Source organism: Ambystoma mexicanum, chromosome 3q, assembly GCF_040938575.1.
Source record: "Ambystoma mexicanum isolate Mex_15411 chromosome 3q, UKY_AmexF1_1, whole genome shotgun sequence".
Classification (NCBI taxonomy): Eukaryota; Metazoa; Chordata; class Amphibia; order Caudata; family Ambystomatidae; genus Ambystoma; species Ambystoma mexicanum.
This window is the reverse complement of record NC_090926.1, coordinates 1,110,203,084-1,110,218,079: the sequence shown is the minus strand read 5'-3', so window position 1 is coordinate 1,110,218,079 and position 14,996 is coordinate 1,110,203,084. Positions and strand designations below refer to the sequence as shown.

At 44.3% G+C, this 14,996-nt stretch overlaps 1 protein-coding gene across 1 annotated transcript in view; it reads left to right on the top strand.

The window, feature by feature from the left end:
* Positions 1 to 14,996, top strand: part of LOC138581965 (nuclear receptor subfamily 5 group A member 2-like) — a 241,506-nt gene that overhangs the window by 70,051 nt on the left and 156,459 nt on the right. Inside the window, exons 3-4 of the mRNA XM_069652876.1 lie at positions 1,707 to 1,848; positions 8,653 to 9,272. Coding sequence (XP_069508977.1) covers positions 1,707 to 1,848; positions 8,653 to 9,272 — 762 coding nt within the window. The remainder of the gene's footprint in view (positions 1 to 1,706; positions 1,849 to 8,652; positions 9,273 to 14,996) is intronic.

Genomic DNA, 14,996 nt, shown 5'->3' with positions numbered 1-14,996 from the left:
TCGATACATTGTTGACAACCCACCTGTAAAATGAACAAGGGGTTAAGAAACATGTTAGGCCATTGAAGTGTACATGTCCATGGGTATTTATGGTTTTCCAAACTCTTCAGGATCTGGGGCAACCATGCATGTCCATGGTACCCTGGAATCTATAAGACCATAGTTATCGTTATCACTGGCCTGTCCATGGTTGTCCCGGTTTATCCAATATTGGTAGAATTATGGATAAGATCTACGTCCATGATACCATGTTCACTAATGGTTATCTGTGGTCTGACCCTGAGCCATTTGCCATCCCTGGGTTGTCAATGGTAAACTATGGTCAGAATCATGGACTTCCATGTTTTCTGTCCATGATAATCCATAGTAAATCCATGGAAAATCATGGGTGTTCCATGAACTTAAGAACTGGGCTTGTTAGACACATACATATGCACTAACCGGCAAATGAGAGCTCTATCAAAAGCAGCATCCTCCCAGACAAATATAACTGTAGCTATCTTGGTGGCCAAGCGCTTTTTGGGTTAGGGTCTGAGCATCCCCTGACCGTGTGACCCCCTTTTCATTCAAGCCAATTGATCCCATCCTGGACGTCCAGGGGTTTGGTCTGGAGACAGCTTCCAAAAATATGATCCCACCAATTGAAGGCACTGTGACGCCCTTCTGGTAAAAGAACCCAACAGGGTGAAGGCAAGATGCCAGAAATTTCAGAAGAGCCACCCTTGTATTTCACAACCAGTTGTCAGTAGGAGTTGGAAATGCCAAGGGAATGGATGATTTCATCTACATAGCTATCATAGAATTGAAGGGATGTGGTAGTAGTGTGGTCCCTTGTAGAATGAATCTAGAAAAAGTAGCGCTCTAGATTAATGGAGACCCATTGGTACATACTTTGAAAAATGTGGGCCCCCATATACTGAAAATGCACATAGCCAAACAACCTGTCTTACAATATGGTGCCCACTCGGGAGAGTCTACAACTGTGTTTTTGCTCACGAGATTCAGATCCTCCTGTATTGGAACCATCCAGTAGAACTGGTTATTGTGCAGTGATTGTACGCCGTCGAGGGGCTCCCGCATTTTCACATAATTTGCAAATACTGCCTCATTGCTGACAAGGGGCCTCCATTTCATATCTGACACTTTCAACCACTTCTGGCTTTTAGTCAACAGTGCTCTGCATGTGGTATTTGTAGGTCCATGCTTACATGTCATGAGGCCATCTAAAAGCATACATGACACAATACTTCAGAGTTAAAGAATTCAATCCATGAGAAGATATGCTTGATATCTCCATATGGTAGTGGAAGTGCTGCTACATTGACGAGCCTCACCAATGGCAGTAATAGCACTAAGAGTAGCAGATGTCAAGCCTAGATTCTGTGCATGGAGACAATTCAGTAGGCCACGTGGCTATTGATATAGTCATCAGGTCGAGAGTCAGAACATCTGGAATTCTTAGATATTCTAATGGTGAGGAGCTGGCTGGCATTCTATGTATAGGTGTTTATGATAGCATGTGCAAGGGATGCTTTGCCACTGTCCTTGTCATCATGCCCAGTTCCTGATAACAGGGCATGTCATTCTGGCCACATGCTTCTACCACTGTGCTCTGTATGATATATTGCAAGTCTGTCAGTCTTAGAAATAAAATTCTGTTTTGGTATCATGATCAACACCTTTGTCTCTCTTCCCATTAACTGTAGGGGTTCTTCAAGCGCACGGTGCAGAACAACAAGCACTACACCTGCCTGGATAGCCAAAACTGCGCCATAGACAAGATGCAGCGGAAAAGATGCCCAGCCTGCCGCTTCCAGAAGTGCCTGAGTGTGGGCATGCAGTTGGAAGGTAGGTAGCCAATGAGCATCAGTTGAAAAGGGCTACCCAACCTACAAAAGCAGAACCGCTACTGGCAGATAGTGCCCATCCTACTCTGGGTAAGGTGGGCACTACTGGCAAACCACAGTGTTAAAATTACCTGTAAGGTAGATAGTAAAGATTTATTTCCACAAAGTACCTACCTAAGACACAGGACTCCACAAAAACTAACATAGCAAGGTATCACTAAACCTACCTGCCAAGTACAGAGACAGGACAAAGACAGAACAGAAACAACTTCCTCCTTAATAAAAGACATACAATAACATATCATTAAACAGAAAAAAACACATTGAAATAAAATGTGAAAATGCAGACAAATGTATCTTTGTTATGCACAGTGACAAAAATGTCCTTTGGATACTTGAACCAGTTCTGCCAGGCACAAGTGATGAAACACCTGTTATAGAATGAGCTAACCCTGGGTGAACCTATACATCCTTGCTCCTGTTGGTTAGTTTTACACAGTCCTTCTAGATTGCTACTTTTGACCAGGCCATCAGCCTGTGGATGGTATATTGTTGCAGACACGAGCTGAGCACCATTATGAGTTACTCACTCATATGGACATCATGCTTGCACATATAGTGCAACCCTAAGATTACTCCTCTTTTCAGTGTAGATGCATTTACAAACCTAAGTTCTGGTCAGTTACTAAAATCATCTGCTATTACTACTGAATATTGTGTGTGCATGGAACAATATGAAAAGGACACCAAATGTTCAAAGCAAGATTCATCCATAATCCCTCAGGCATCACACCAGGTGTCAGAGGAGCCACATTCATGCTTATACTCTTAACACATTCAATACAAATGTCTGTGCATGCACCCACATGCTAGGCAATCTACCTCTTTGCCTATGCCAGGCCACACGAAATAGTCACCGTTGAGTCTTTTCATTCATGAAAGGTCCTGGTGTCCTTTGTTAGCTTTGTGTTCCAATAACATCTTTATTCACTCCGGTGGAACACAGTTATATCCCCTTTTTATTAAAATCTCATTCACATTACACTCATCAAAAATAGTTGCACCAATTCCTAAGTTATCATGCCCATTTCTTAAAGTAAGTCATTATTTTGCAAATTCTTTGACTGCTCATAGTACCAAACCCTTCACTTTTCCCCTCTGGCATAATGCACATGCTATATTGTCCTATGTGAATCTGTGCCTCTGAACATGGTGGCATGAGTAGTTAATAATTTATTCTTTGTGGCAATCTTGTTAAAGAACTGCCGTCCCCAATTCGAATTCCTGGTCATTGGTGCAATGTGGAAACAATACTGGGCATCTACCCCCCAACAGCAAAACATTATCTAGGCCTGAGAATGACCTTTTCCACCTACAAGAACTGTCAAAATGTTGTGTAATCCACAAATATGCCATTATGATTGTATGTGGTTTCTCCATTGTTACCCATTAGTTCCTCAGCTAGCACTGCAACCTTTAGGTACACTATCCAGCTGGTCATCACCCACAGACACAATCTCAACTACAGCTAGCTCTATCAAGTTATTCAATCCATGTATAATGCTGCCCTATTTCTTGGCTGTGTGGGTGCTTAATAAACCCTTGTACATAGATTCATATCTGTGGTTTGCTTGTTATATTTACCATACATTTCTACCAAATGCCCCAATGTTTTAAGACCTATGGTGAGGTTGTGGTCAGGTCCATGTTTTCTGGTCCTTGTGAGCCTGGGAGGCTGGTAGAACTGGGTAGGAAACAGTCAGCCTGAAGGTTGATTTGACTGAATTTAGTAAGATCATAGAAGACGCATAGGGTTTAGGGATCACAAATGCACACTAAATCAAGAAGGCACCTTGGTTTTCTACCCAACCACTCTGCTCCAAATCTTAATCCCAGCAAGGGGCTCGAAGAAAAAGCGCATGTTAATGGGTAGTGAGAGCAAACAGTGTGGCTAACCCCAAGAAACAGGGAGGGTATTGTGAAGTACAATGGGACACTTGTAGTGATACAACGCTAAAATATTATCATGTTAGATATTTGACTTATGCTGCCATAACATTCCACACCAAAGCAGAGGCTTAAAAAAATTTTGGCAAAAGGAAAGGGTTGCAACCGGGAGTTTTACCACTCTAACTATTAATGTAACAAACAGATTAAGGCTGTGTAAGAGTGTGAATATTTCACCTAAGGGGCACACCTTCTTTCCATAGCTGGATGCGCATGACCATGATGGTTCTTCCACCCCAGCCTGAAAATTGGGAGGTTTCCTTGGGAATTCAGTGCTTGAGTGCCCATAGAAGGCAAGTTCACATAACACCCTGCTGCTCCTAGTGTTATCGTCTGAAAAGCATAGGCGTTATCTGTGACCAGATCCTCAGCACAGATACAGCATATTAGGCATGTCGGCACTCACATCAGTTCCAACAGGGGAAGCAGCAAGTTTGCTCATCATGAAGGAGGAGGCCCCACAGACTGCAAGCTAGGCCAAAGCATGGCAAAAGGTAGGAGCATGCAGGAGTCCTCCTGCCTGGCAGGGCCAACTCCTGTGTAGTCTCAGGCAGGTATCTAGTCTTGATGAAATGGATGGCACAGGAAGGTCTGCAGCTCCAGGACAGGAGTGTTTGGTTAGCTTCGGCAAAGGCGGCAATAGGCAATCTTCTCAATGCTGACCCCCACCCCTGCACCTAGGATCCGGTGGTGAGCCGCTTATCTACAAAATTATAGAATAAGGAGAGACAAATAATTTGCAGTGGACAAGCTATAGCTATCTATTATTACTTGCCTTGGTACACAGAAATTGGCTCCATCCAATCATTACTACAACTCTAGGTATTTTCTAAACATCTTGGACCTCTGCCGGGACATAGATGAACAGAACAACTTAGAAAAGTATGTCAATGTCTCAGTGTCAGTCTTAAATATGTATTCCACCTGGATCATATGACACTATTTATACAATGAGTGTGTCAAACAACATGTATTCAATTCAAGGCACAGTTTCTATGAAGACATAATGAAATCAGAGAGATCCCATTCTTTCCGATCAGCATTCTGGTTCATGTTAATTACAAGCTTGTTCCCTAGACTGTAACTGTCGTCTGATTTGAATGGCCTATTAGCATAGTGGCCATCTTCATCAGGACTGTCTTCTAAATTACTTGTGTTATCATATCACCTCAAAGCCTCTTTCTAAATCTTCCTGCCTCTGCTCTCCGTCCTCTACACCTTATCCAGTACTGGACTGCGACTGGACTGGACTCAAGCCCATGGATCATATCTTTCAAGCTCTGAAATCTCTTCATTGGCTCCTTGTGGCGGCAAGGATGAAGTTCAAGGCCCTCTGCATCAGCCACAAGGCGTTTGGGGCTTGTGACCGCAGTACCTCCAACTCTCTCTTCCTAAACATCTCCTTTCTCAAGCTCTCCACTCATCCACCTCAAACTCTCTGAAGGTTCAGTTGCTTTGCCAAGTAGAGAGTTTGGGGCAGATCTCTATTTTCGGCTGGGGCTTCCCTCTGGAAAAGCCTGCCTGCCTCTCACAGACTTGAGCAGAACCACCTCTGGTGGCGGAAGCAACTCAAGACCTTCCACTTCGCTTCCTCTTTCTCTCTTCCTCTCCCCTTCTGATGCCACGACTTCTCCACACACTGGACACCTGGCGACCCTCTGAACTTGGCCCAGGTCCCTACATGTCCAGTTGCACCTCGCACTGCTTCCTGGCTCCCCCAGCACTTGTGCTCTGTATCCGGCACCCTACAGTCCATTCTCTCTGTACTTATGAGCCACCTGTTGGCTGCACTTTCTGTTTTACCTGCACTGAGCCACCCGCTGGTCGCACCTTTCAGCTAGCTGAACTTCTCCCTCTCCCCCACCCCCTCAGTACTTCTCCCCTTCCTTTTCCCTGTATTTGCGTGACCTGAATGACACAAAGCCTAGTAAGATTGTTGTTTTGTCCTCCCTCTGTTTCTCCCTCCTTGTCTTGTTTCGCCTAGAAACATTTGTTTACAGGTGCGTTATAAACGCCATATCATATCATATCATATCACATCATATATCATATCATATGAATAGTGTCATATGATCCAGGTGGAATACATATTTAAGACTGACCCTGAGACATTGATACACTTTTTTAAGTTGTTCTGTTCATCTCTGGCCCGGCAGAGGTCCAACATATGTAGAAAATACCTAGAGTTCTAGTAATGATTGGATGGGCCAATTTCTGTGTACCAAGTCACGTAATAATTGTTGTAGCTTGTCCATGCAGATTATTTGTGTCTCCTTATTCTATCTTTTCGAAGATAAGCGGCTCACCACTGGCTCCTAGGTGCAGGGGTGGGGGTTCAGGGACAGATAGAGGTGTGTTCTGTTGCTTTTGCCTGATCCTTTTCGGGTGCTGGGCGTCTTGGTACAAATAACAAGGTTTGACTGAGCAAGGTCTGTGTAAAATGTGAATGATGTGTACGTAGGTCTGTCCTCTGTACCTGGGTGGTATTAGATGTATTGTTGACAGATCCTACAGCATTCAGAAGTGGGTTTTTTCCAGACTTCTCAAAGCCATTTACAGGTTCTTGGTGCTATCTTTGCTCGTGTGGAATCTTTGCACCCGATATAGACTGAGAGGTCCGCGTAGCAGTTTTGCAAGGACTGCAAGATGTCAAGCCATGCTTACTGTGTAGGAACCTAAAAATATAACTCATAACCAAGCCTAGCGCTATATTGGGTGGTAAGTGACTGCCACACTGCCAGTGGTCCAGAACCGAAGAGCACTAGGGGCCTGATGGCAAGGGCTCTAACACTAGTAGAGCTTGTGCAGCGGTAAAGCAGGGAAGCCGCTCTTGGGATTTGCTGGAACTGAGCTTCTCCGAGTATCCTTGCTTAGCATGCAGCGTTATGTTATGTTAGGCTACTGGGATTGGTACTGCACGCCGCTGCCATTTGCATGGTCTTCAGGCCCTCTAGCAGACCTGAAAGAAAGGGGGTTGGTTATCGCAAATGGAAGCTCAGGATGCAGCCTTTACAGGCTGCAAAAGCCCCCATTCCAAGCTTGTTGATTGGTTAGAGAGCTGGAAAGAGTGAGCAGAACAAGGGGGTATCATGAAAATCAGGCTTCTGTTGGCGATTAAAGCCTGATTTTACACTTTCTGATTGCCTAAGCAGAGGAAAACATGCTCTGATACGAAGCAGGACACCATCTATCTGTCTTTGAATGAGTCACATACAGCAAATTTATTCAAAAATACTTCCATCTGATCCTAGATTCTGCCAAAGAGAAACGGGGGATGCATTCCCAGATTACTATTTATCCTTCACAGGCCGATGAAATTAGGCAACACAGGAACTGAGGCAACTAAGGAGGACACGTAAGTAGGTGATAGTGAGATTGAACAACCACAACAATGGACTAGTAGATGGAGGATGACAGATCATGTACTGCCATCTTCTATTCTACTGGTCCATTGTTGTGGTTGTTCAAAGTATTGAGCCTGAGGGACCAGGGATTATAATAAGGGTTCATGGGGCTCAGTACCCAATGAACCACCCTCTTTTAATTATATGAATAAATAGTTATACTTTCAACGATTACCCTCCACATTAACCTAGAATTGATAGCGTACTGGATTGGCTGTGGTTGATATCAGAGACAGATTAAGAGATGTACTATATTTATATCTGCTGGACTGTGTCCAAAAGTGGCACAGTCACTTCACATCAATTTCACGGGCAGGGCAAAGTCGCAGATCTTCCCTCGCCACATGTTCAAAAACAAAAGGTATGCGGGTACGAGCTAGAGGTTGTTTCAAGCTTCCAGCACTGCCACATCCCCTTAGGCCATCCAGAGTTTATTCGCGTGTCTAGAAGCATAATTTGCTTCCACCAGGCTTGTCCGCCTCAATCACAGAATTCAGAGGCTAGCACCGAGGATAACCAGGGAAGTCTGCGAGCAGCTAACCAGGAGAACATGGCTTAGGCTAACTTTGCATATCATGTGCAGGATCCTCCAAAAGGTTGGGAAGCTGATCTTTGATGCAAAGCCTAGAGTATGGCAATAGAGGAGAAGCCTTCTAGTCTTCTTTCTATTTCTTTCGCAATGCACCCCAGTTCAGATGAGCAGATGCATGTCCTGCCTTGAGACCACTTAGCCTCTGACTCATAATCAATTGTAAATCATAGTAGCCTGTTCTACAGAAACAAAAGTGCCTTGTGTGCCAATCCTCAGAATTGTCTGACTGGCTAACAACGCTCTCATCAGTTCAAAACAGCTTGATTCAGATTCTCTTGGAAGATTGGCAATGTATGCATTCTGGTGTTATGTAGTATTGGTGATCAGCGCACCCCCTTGCTGACTAATGCAGACTAAGACACATTGGTATAGAGGAGAGAATGTAAACTGGTCCTGAAGCGTTCTTGTTCCAAAGGAGAAACCAAATTAGAGTTGAATTGACCTGTAGGGAAACCTAGACATTTCCCATCAAGCCTGTGCTTCAGAAAAGCTGGTAGTGCTGTTCTAGGATCAGTCGCATGTGAGGCGGCACTACTCTGTTACTGCTTGGTGGCCATTCAGAAGCATGTTTGGAAATGTCTCAAGTTCCCTGTAGGACAATCTTCTGCTTGCTTTCACGACAAGCCAAGGGAAGCAGATCTTCCCTGTACAGTATTGACATTATATGAACGTGAAATCAAGAAGTGGATTGACATTGCTGACATAGGCCTAGTTCATGCAATGACAACAAAATATGGACACAATGTCATAGAACTAACTGTGCTCATTTGTCTCATGTCTCTCCTTGTCTTCCCTCCCAAAGCTGTTAGGGCAAACCGTATGAGAGGTGGTCGGAACAAGTTTGGCCCACTCTACAGGAAGGCGCGGGATCTGAAGAAGCAGAAGGAGGTCTTTGTGTGCAGCAGCAGCTTGGTGAAGCAAGAGACGGAAGACCACCTGTGCCTGAGTGATCGCATGATACCATTGTGCTGCGACCATCAACCCGTGTCAACGGAGCACTTTGTGGCATCCCCTTCGGGCGAGTGTAAAAGAAGCAGCATAACTGGTCCACCGCCAAATATGTGCCTCGCTGGATATCCTTGCCCCTCTGTCTTCCAGGCTCATGACATATCTCCTTTTTACCCGGTCAAGACTGAATTCTCAGATCCGGGGGCTTGTGGTTTGATGGATTGCTTAGCACCCAGCCCGTATTCATTGGTTTCATCATGTGCGATGCCCCCTCTGATACTTGAGCTGCTTCGGTGTGAAATGGCAGAACACCAGCTTCAGAGTCGCGTATTAAGCCATCTGCAGCAAGAGCAAGCGAGCCGGGGAAGGCACGACTGCCTCAATACATTTGGCATCATGTGCAAGATGGTGGACCAAACCCTCTTCTGCCTGGTGGAGTGGGCAAGAGGATGCATCTTCTTCAAGGACGTCCAGGTGAGGCCATCAAGGTGCTAAAGGGAGGCCATGATAAAGGCCAAGCATAGTACATAATAGGTCGGGGGAGAAGGGTTATTAATTCTGCTATCTCATTTTCCTAAATGATCTGTTTGGTTTCTGGCTTTGCAAAGATTTTGGTCTTCAGTTTAGTGGTGAGGGAAATAACTGGTGGGAATTCTGTTACTGCCGGTAACAGAATTACTGATGATTTTACTGCACTGCCAAACTACAAGTCTGACCTTGAAGTGGAGGACTTTTCTCCTGCCTCATACAGGAGGAAAATCTTCCTCTTTAAGGCACAATATCGGTGGAATTACCACAGAATTACTGCCAAAATCCCTGTGCTGTTCTATGGACTCCATAAATGGGGGGTTAAAACTGCCCTTCCGTCACGTGTAATCCCATGGTAAATCAAGGGGACCATGTGGCGGTAAGGGGTAAGGAGTTTGGAGGTAATCTGGCAGATATACCACTGAATAATCACCAAACTCATATTTAGAGCCATTTAACTTTAAGCGTTAGTTGGATAGATGGGCAGGGATTTGCTCCTAAGGTGGGGCCATGATACTCATCTCTATACTCACCATTGCCTTTCCAATGTTCTACTCCACTGGGGTACGGAACAGGGAGACAGTGGTGGCTCCCCCAGAAGTGATTCGTCCATGCTTAAGGCAGCGGGCAGGACTAGAAGAGAACACAGATTCAAAGCCACCGATGAGCGCCCACCTAAATAGCTTGGCAGTTTTGTTGAGTTTCAGAGGCATTTGTGGATGTAATCCTTGATTTCCTTGAGATTTGAGACAAACTATTCAATTTTCTGGGAGCGGTAAAGTCAATGTCACGGTCAAAGATATTGATAGACTATCCAGAGATACTGTAGTACTCCTTAAGTTCTGGAGTACCTAAGATGTCAATTGCTAACCAGATCCAAATCGGAAGGTGCTCGCATTACTTAATCATTAGTCGCATGGGTACACTGCGAGAGAGCTTCCATGTCATGCCGTGGGTAACAGGCTTGAAGTAAGAGTTCCGAAGGCACCCTAGAGGGAATGCAGACTTTAATGGGGATCATGAGAAAATATTTGCCAGGGCGCCACATGGAGACTGTAAATATTGAGAATGGTCCTACTATTTAGAAAGCATGGGTTTGAATTAGAAATCTAGCAAAGATTTAAAACACACCAGGCACAGAATTCTATCTAATTTTGGAAAACCTGAGAGTGAGTGCTGGTATGGCACCTTACAAAGGATGGAAATTTAGTGGGGAAATTGAGGGTCACCTGGCATAGCATACTATGAAAGAGGGCAGCTCGGTGTGGAATTTGGGAAAGATATTTCACAGAACTCTATAAAGGATAAGAGCTTAGTGAGGAGCCCAAGAAAGCTGCCATTCACCTTATAAAGTATGGGGAAATAGTATGGAATTTCAGAGAGTATCATAATATCATTCTGTAAAGCGTGAAAATTCATTGTTGAATGCAAGAGAGAGCTGGCGTGGCATCTCAATGAGACAGGGCTGGTATTAAGGATGCTAACTCAATAGCGAAGTGCAACAGGATCCGAAGTGACACGATAAACATGTAGACTCAATTCGGAACATGAGAGATCCCTGCCTTGGCTCATCGTAGATATTGGAGACTTTGGTGATGTTCCTTCCAAAGAGAATCCAGCAGTGGTTCTTACAAAGTACTATCGCGCCCTATGTGAATCACGACTTGCGTGTGCCTACATCAAGGAGGATGTTTCTAGCTCCCACTCCAGATTAAGCAATTCATCACTTAGTGAAAAAAGACATTCTATGGGCCTCATCACGAGGTGGGCGCAAAGGGATACCGGGCACCGTTAAGGACATTGGTGCCGGTAATCCCTTTGCTCCCTATTCTGAGGTCCTTTAGCGAGTCCCTTCCTTAATGCCTGGTTTTACCAGGCGTTATGGACGGGGCCCGTTAAGGGACTTCAGAGCTAATAATGGTACAGCAAATTGCGGTACCGTTATTAGCGCCTTCCCCCTTTCCATTGAGACCTATGGGGGCTGAAATGGGAATGGGGAATGGCTTTTTCAATGGGGACTTACTGGTCCCACAAAGGTCAGAATAGACCGTTAAGTGCCCATTGAATGAGGGCGGACTCGGTACCGGTATTGGAGATTGTCATGGCGCTATTAGCGCCATGACTACCTCCAACCTCGTAATGAGGCCCTATGTCTCTTGCCCTCTGCATGCCTTATTGCCCTCCATAACTTGTCTCAAGCCTTGGACCAACAATTCTGTTTGCAAAGTGATGGCCCACCTCTGCACCCCACTCTGTGAATGGAAGAAAGCTCACTTACCAAATGCACTAACCATCTTACCAAATGCACTAACCCTTAACCATCAAGACCCTATTCAGCCCTGGGAAAATCCCCAAACATCCCATCTGTCTCAAAACTACCTTGTGATGTCAGCTCTTTAATGTCCTCGAAATCCATAATGGCATACCCACCCCTACACAAACTTCCTCACCGTGCCAAGAGTGCATCTTGTCGTTTGCGGTATGTAGGCCGCAAAGACGTCAGGCTGACGCACAAAAGGTCACATACAGAAGTCCAACATGCTGTACACGGTGCTTCTGCCTTCGCGGCCTCCAGAAATTAGAATGCACCTCCCTGCCCCGGCCTCCACTCTCTGCAAGACCAACAGAAGCTCACTCCAATCAGCTTTCTCTGGCTGATTTAAAACTGCTGAACTCACTTCTAACTTTTCTTCCCCTTCCATCTATTACCCATTCTTCTGCAAGACCCTTAAAAGTTTGTTTTCGTCCGATTTGCCCTTTTACAATCTCTTCAACCAACCACAACAGTCTCCACTCCATCCCCATCGCCTTTACACTTTCCGCTGCCTTTGCTTCGTAAAAATCTCTCAGCCTGTCTTCTTGTGGTTACCATGGAGCTTAGCGCAGAGAAGGAATTGGAATTGAAGGACAGTGAGGAACCGGTTCTATTCTGAGACCCTGAGTAATCTACATCATTAGCAACAATGGTGCTACCCAGTGTTTCTGCTTCAGTGGGTCCTCTTGGCTGAACACATATAAACTGAAACAGCAGAGAGACTGCTGGCACCCCCATGCTTGCCACAGATGAGTATACATGTGAATAAGAACCATCAAAGCCTTGGATGTCAGATGAAGCCCAGAACACCTTCTGGAGGTTCTCCAGATCTCTCAGTGTTACAGAGCAGTACATGGAAAGTGGAGCTTCAGCCTCCCTCCCAATAAAGCTAGGATGGACCCTGGTGCAGACTCACTGTTCCAAGGGCCCCTCGAGAGGAGGGAGTCTGCAATGCACCATGCAGACGTGGGAATGTCTCCTGACACCACCAAATAGGTAGTAGATGACAGCATATGTGCTGAGGAAGAGATGAGAAGGCAAAAGGGATTAAGACAACCCAGTGCTTTATTCCATGGACCTCTAGGGGGAGGGAGCATAGAGGTGACCAAGTATTTGGGTTGAAGGAAGATGGTGGCCTCACACATGGGAGCAGATGCAGAGCAGACCCTAGTGCAATAGAGAGCGGGCAAGCTGTTGATGTCACTCTACCCCCACGACTCATTGATCATGGATAGGACTCATTGTTCCTCCGCAGGAGTAGAGGGCGGATTAGCTCATGTTGATCACTCATGCCAAATTGCTGTGCAAGCTAGGTCAGAGTGCGGGGGAGGGACGGACAGCGAGGCACTGAAAGGTACGTCGTATAATCACTCATAATGCAAGCAAAGCAGCATATTGATGAATAGAGCACTAATTAGACACCTGTCGCGTGAGGTATTTACAGAGACCCGGTTTTATGACAGTGGCTTGAAAGCCTGTTGAGAAACCACTCCTTAGTAAGTCACTGGACCATTTTGTGATTAGCAGGTGTCAAGTCCTAAACATTAAAGTGGGGGGACTCATCAACAAATGCAATGGGATGTGACGTCACCATAAATTTGCATATCAAGGTGAAATATGCACATTTCATTAAATTGGTTTTGCATAATCATCCAAATTGCACAGGGCGAAAGGCATTTGCCTTTCATAAAATCAACACACACACAAAACAAAGAGAGGATATTATCTTCTAATAGTATTATTTAAAATGTTAAAAGGCGTGCATCTTTTAAACACCAAGAACCAATTCACATGTTTTCCCTGGGACCTGCAGTACCGAAATAGGACATTTCACCTTTAGTGGGTTTTTTTCTTATCAGGTTATATAGTGCAATGGTGAAATGTCTGGCCTACAAACCTGATGACTGCGGTTTGATCCCTGTGGTCGGCTTAACGCATACATTCAAAGAGAACATTCAATGTTTCTTATTTCAGCTGGGTTGGGACCCCCGTGTACCCTCGACTTGAGCCCTGGGATTTGGTTCTTCCATCCCGATGTCCACCAGTAGGCTAGTCCAGCTTTTGGAAACACCTACTGTAGGAGTGTGCCCGCCATGGCGATTCCTTCTGATATTCAGGGGGGGGGGGGGTTAGATTGCGGGTGCAGCTCTCAGATTCCATCTAGGCTGGCAACTTCTGCATCAGGAGTTCAGCTAAGTAGGCAGGTCTGGTGGTTACATGGGCTCTCTGGACAGTATGCAGTGTCTCGAGGTGGATTCTCTGGTGCACAGAGGAAGGGGTCAGCATAGCACCCTCAAGGTTGGTGTCATCGAGTTCCAAGGGTGTTAAGCAAATTCCAGTCTAGTTGCTTAATTTAGCAGAAGTTGAAATGTGTGAATGGGATGTTTACTGAGTCCCGCTTGGGTAAAATGCATAAATCCAGCCTATGAACTCAATTGTGAACTGGTTCCAACCAATGTGACCTGGGCTGCAATCGGTGTTCCTTGCAGCCCTAGAAACACGTCAAGGAGCCTTCCCTGTGTATGGAAATGACTTTGGAACATTGTTATTGGTGAAGATAATTATTAATATTTTATTATTTGTTAATAATAATGCCAATAATTATAATAATTTATGTTTTATTTATTTTTTATTTAATATGTTTTATTGGTTAAATATTACCTTTTAACACAGAAAACAATTAGCATTACAAGAAAATTACACAAACAGATTAAAAGCTTCTTAAGGTATTTTAATAATAGCTAATAATTAATTTCTGCAACAACATATGAAATCATTAAAAAGCAATAGAAATACCATCATTATGATCAACATTAACATAATTACACCTAAAACAACAATCAACAAAATATGGGAAATTCATCTCTCCAATGCATTTTTCAATCGTTTGCTATGTATAAAAAAACATAAAATGCATGATCTGATGAGTTCCATTAGTATATGTATGACCAACATTTATCTGTGTGCAAATAACGCATGTCATAGAATTGATTCTTATATCCTCGTTCATAAAGAAAAGTGAAGGCACTACAGTCGGTAGTATAATATTAATTACAATGTATTATGTTTATAGAGTTTTTTTCCATAGCATTGTACATAGAACATTTTTATTTGCAATTATTATTATTACCCAACCGACTTTGGTAATCCTTTAACAACCTCCGAATGTTGAAAGAATTAGTTGGTCTTGCTAGTATTCCATCCCGCCCCTTGCATAACACACACACATCTCAGCTACAAGTAATTAATTTGCCGAGCTATTTTACCAATTATGGATTTTGAAATGTTACTGAAGAAAGTCCTCAGAGATAAATCCTTGAGGGGCTTGAAATTTCTGCAGAAACTACATAGGGCGC